This window comes from Boeremia exigua (genome assembly GCF_020726555.1).
Source record: "Boeremia exigua strain MPI-SDFR-AT-0100 chromosome Unknown C7974scaffold_3, whole genome shotgun sequence".
Lineage (NCBI taxonomy): Eukaryota > Fungi > Ascomycota > Dothideomycetes > Pleosporales > Didymellaceae > Boeremia > Boeremia exigua.
This window is the reverse complement of record NW_025763520.1, coordinates 41,584-46,032: the sequence shown is the minus strand read 5'-3', so window position 1 is coordinate 46,032 and position 4,449 is coordinate 41,584. Positions and strand designations below refer to the sequence as shown.

The following is a 4,449-nucleotide window of genomic DNA, read 5'->3' as shown; positions in this document are numbered from 1 at the left end:
TAGTATAGTATAAAAGTTATCTACACTATCTTAAGAAAGTCTTACTTATTAACTATAACTTATTTTTTTAAATTAGCTAGTTCTTTAGTATTAAGATAGTTCTATTTATTAAATTATAGAATAATTCTTTCCTACTATCTATTATAGTAAATATAGATCTAAAAGAGTACCTAGAAGAATAACTTAAAATTATATATAAATAAGTGCTACTTATTATCTATAAGCACTCTAATAGCTATAAAAGCTTATATGCTAGTCTTCCTACGCGCTTCTAAGCTTGCTTATACTACTTCTTAATTATAAGGTTAAAGTTAATTAGAAATATAGGCTATAATAAGTTATTCTTATCTTTGTTTACTAGTAGGTTATTTAGTAAGATATTATATTAAAGCATACTTACTTATATATATAATAACTTATACCCTTCTATATAGTATTTAAAGCGCTATAAGCAGACTAGTTTTAGAGCTTACTATATAGATAGGCTTTCTATAGTTATGCATAATAACGCAGTAATAGACGCAGTTTATAATAGCTGCTTTTATTAGGGAGCTTAAGCAAGTGCGCTTGCTTAGTGGCAGTAGAGCATCTGTGCAGCTCAAGGACTGTTTCTGCCTGCTAAGACTGCTGCTTCCATCCCTTTGTGAAGCCGGCTGCCCAGTAGTCCTTGTCCCTGGCTGTGGTGATTGTAGGGTCAAAGCCCAGCTGCTCCTCGCTCATCCAGGAAACCCAAGGACTGCAGACACAAACTGCAGCCCGTCCTCGTTGACGTCGAACTGCTCGGACGCGATGCCCCCCAGTCGATCGAAGCTCCACAGCCGCATGAGCGATCCACACAGCGTGAAGCCAAACACAAAGCGGCGGCTGTCTTGAGCAGCAAGCACCTCCCTCGCATACCGGTCCAGGTCAAGCCACGCCTTCGACGCCTTGTCGGCCAACGCGTTGCTCTTGAGCTCTCCCGGCACGAGGATGCGTGACCAGTGATACTTGGAGTTGACGCCAGCGCTCTCGTTGTCTACGAAGCCGATGTCCAGCTTGCGATCGGCCGTGAAACCCTGCAAGGGCTGGTGAGGTCGCGCTACGGTTCTGCGTCGAACTCTGGGCCCCGGCCGATGCTCTTCTGCGAAGTCCAAGAGCTGCTCTGTAAGCGGTGAAAACCAGCTTAACACCTCTCCCTCCCTCGCCCCTTCAGGCCAGCCCTGCCAACCAGTCTCTTCCTGGAAAAGCGGTGTGTCTCCCTCTTTGCACTTGTCGAACACAGCCTGTGCTGCTGATCCGAGATCTGCGACCTCCCCGAAGAAGGCGTCGAAGAAACCAGGTACGCCAACGTACATGTGCCCCAGCTCCTCCTTGAGCACGTCGTCGACGTACTTGCGGTGCTCGGTCGAGTTCGCGAAGCTGCCTGTGCTGCGCAGCCACGGTGTTTGTTGAATCGAAGACGCGGTGCGGGGAGGCGGAGTGGACGCAGCAACGGCGGCGTAGACCTTGTTCCAGATAACTTCGTCGCGTTCTCTGCGAAGAACCGCCTGAAGAAGGGGTACTAATCGTTCGGCATCAAAGTCATCGGCGTTGACTGCTGTCATGAGTTGCGACAAGTCGTCTAGGAGATTCTTACCGCCACGGCAGGATGGTAGATGGCGAGAAGCGGGAAGACCTTGTAGAGCATGTGTGAGATCGAGTAGAACATTGTTGAGCTCTGCTTGCATTAGACAGTTCTGGTTAATGGTGGTTATTACTACCTTCACCGACAAAAAGTTCACATTCTGGCTTGTGAGAGTCGCAGAAGGCACTCAACCCATCTCCTATCGGCTTAGATTCGAGTATTTCCGAACGAGGTAGAGATGCCATTGCGCGCAGACGCGTAGGAGGAAGTGGTTTAACGCGAGGACATTCTGCAGATGCAGATCCTCTTTAAGACCGTATGGGCTGTGATAATTATGAGCGACCGAGATTGGAGTGCGATGTTGAGTTCATGTTCGAGACGAGGCGGAACCGCACGACAACGCGCAGACCAAGGAGGTTGGCGTGGAAGAACGTCGGCGCTCCTGTCGAGTCAAGCGACCTAACTACGAAGAAGCTTGTCCTTAATCAGGCTTGGCCTGTGCGCACCCCACCGTGCGCCAACGCCTGCCGTTCGCATCTGTCATAAAAGTAAATTGACAACACGATTAATCGAATCTAGCTTGGTGGAGTTGTTCAGAATAGGATGATATGTGTAGGCTCATCTTTTGCTGTTGCAGTCACCTGTGGAAGGCGTTCTTGGTTCCACGTTTGACAATCCTCTGGTCTGAAACAGCATCCACCCACCTGTTTACCACAAGACACCACACACAGCGACAACTCGGTTTTTGAAATTACCATACAAGTTATAAGGCAAGGAAGCTGGTTCGCACGTTGAACTACTTAGCGGCTCGCAACTCCCTTCTGGAGGTAGAAAATGAAGGCCTACGCAACCAAATTGACACACGGAAGACCTCCCGGAGGTACCGCCAAGCCCTACCGCTACAGGCCTCCAAGTCCTATACTTCTAACGCGATGTTGTGGTCTCCAACAAAGGTGGATGAAGCCAAAGCTCAGCTGCGTCAAAATGCTCGCCAACAAGCTGAGGAAGCTGCTGCAAAGGCTCGCAGTAAGGCAGACGCAGCCGAGAAGAGGCTTCAGGCAGAGCAAGAGAAGGAGCAGCAGAAGGTGGAGTGAGCGAGGATGAAGGAAGAGAAAGCCCTCAGGGAGGCTGCCAAGAAAGCTGAGAAACAACGAAGAAAACAAGAGAGAGACGATGCCAAATCTATCCAATTATCCCAAACAGGCAAGCGTAAGGCCTCACAAAAGGTACCTACAGAACCTGCAGCTAAAAAACAGCGTGTGCGTGGTGCTACACAGGTTGTGGTTGAGGCGTCACCTTCCCCGACACCTCCACCAATTACTACACGCAGCGGCCGCACCACGCGCCCAAACAAATAGTGGGAGCAGGGCAAGCATCGCAGGAGTTAGTAGACTGTTACAACAAAAATTCTCTATGTAATAGCTTTTGTGTGTGGCTCTATAACTTCATTTTGGTGGTTGCCAAAGGTGGTTTTCGCGTGCACAACATGAAACCGTGCACGAGGTGCACGGACACTGTACCGTGCCGGACGGTCATGTGCCTCGGACGGCTACATGCCCGATTTGCCCCACCAACCATCATTACCACCACCGACTTTGCCACGCCGCGACCACCCCGAATGGAGCCTATCGACGCCGCACTTGCAGCTATTGATGCTTTAGGACCAGGAGAAAAACTCGTCTACGCTCAAATTGCGAAAAAGTATGGTGTTGAGCCTACAACGCTTAGGCGGCGGCACCAAGGTCTCACCACCTCGCGTGCGGCCTACCATGAGAACCGGCGAGCTCTCCACCCACAACAGGAGATCGAGCTTATACAATGTATCGATCGGATCAGCAAGCAAGGGTTACCGCCAAATAGAGATATCGTACGAAGACTTGCCTCACAGCTTGCCCAGAAAGAGCTTGGTTACCACTGGGTTGATCGCTTTGTTCAGCGCTATCCCGATCTTCTTAGACCAAAATTGGTCACCACGATAGATCGCAATCGCCACAGAGCCGATTCAGAACTCAAGTACAAGCTCTACTTCGAGCTTCTGCGCGATAAACTTGATCAATATCAAGTCGAGCCACGCTATATCTACAACATGGATGAGAAGGGCTTCATAATCAGAGTCCAATCGCGATTAAAGAGGATCTTTTCTCAAGCCTCTCTAGAATCTGGAATCAGAAGGTCTTTGATCTAAGACAGCAACTAAGACTAGATAACCCTAATTGCTTGCATTTGCGCTAATAGATCTCATCTTAATCTAAGCCTTATCTACCAAGGTTAATGAGGATTAATCCAGAACTCGTGGTTGCAAGGCTTTAATCCAAACATCCATCGCGCCCGGATAATCTCATCTCCCTCTAGCTAATCGAACAACGATATCAGGCTTCAGTGGCTTAAACAGGTGTTTGATCCTGCCACCAAAGCAAAAGCTCGATCGTCTTACCAATTGTTGTTCACGGATGGCCATCAATCTCACCTCACGATGGATTTTATCGACTACTGCGATTGGAATAAGATTCTACTAGCGATATTTCCGCCTCACGCGACCCATACTTTGCAGCCTCTCGACGTTGCCCTGTTCAAGCCTCTATCGACTGCGTACTCAAATGAGCTATCGAGTTTCATGGATCAGTGCTATGGTCTGCTACCTGTTACTAAAAGCCACTTCTTCCCGCTGTTCTGGAGAGCATGGGAGGCCTCCTTCAAGGAATCTTCGATCCTCCGGGCCTTTGAAGTCACAGGCCTATCGCCATTCAATCCAGAAGTAATACTCCAAAAGTTCAGAACTATAGCTGCTGAAAGTGATAGCGACTCGTCTAACCTCAGCGCTTCTGACTGGAGAAAGATTAGGCAGC

At 48.7% G+C, this 4,449-nt stretch overlaps 1 protein-coding gene across 1 annotated transcript; it reads right to left on the bottom strand.

Annotated features, from left to right (window-relative positions):
* Positions 1 to 343: 343 nt before the first annotated feature.
* C7974DRAFT_387116 (uncharacterized protein) lies at positions 344 to 2,034 on the bottom strand. The gene is made up of 2 exons (XM_046141132.1): positions 1,740 to 2,034; positions 344 to 1,696 (listed from the first exon to the last, which is right to left on the bottom strand). The coding sequence occupies exons 1-2, from the start codon at positions 1,846 to 1,848 to the stop codon at positions 717 to 719; spliced, it is 1,089 nt and encodes a 362-aa protein (XP_045999736.1). The 5' UTR covers positions 1,849 to 2,034; the 3' UTR covers positions 344 to 716.
* Positions 2,035 to 4,449: the final 2,415 nt, after the last annotated feature.

Bases quoted from the DNA above. Each gene is read 5' to 3' on its own strand.
- C7974DRAFT_387116 (XM_046141132.1), bottom strand. From the start codon at position 1,848: ATGGCATCTCTACCTCGTTCGGAAATACTCGAATCTAAGCCGATAGGA. The intron at 1,697-1,739 runs GTAGTAATAACC...TAATGCAAGCAG, and splicing joins TGAACTTTTTGTCGGTGAAG to AGCTCAACAATGTTCTACTC.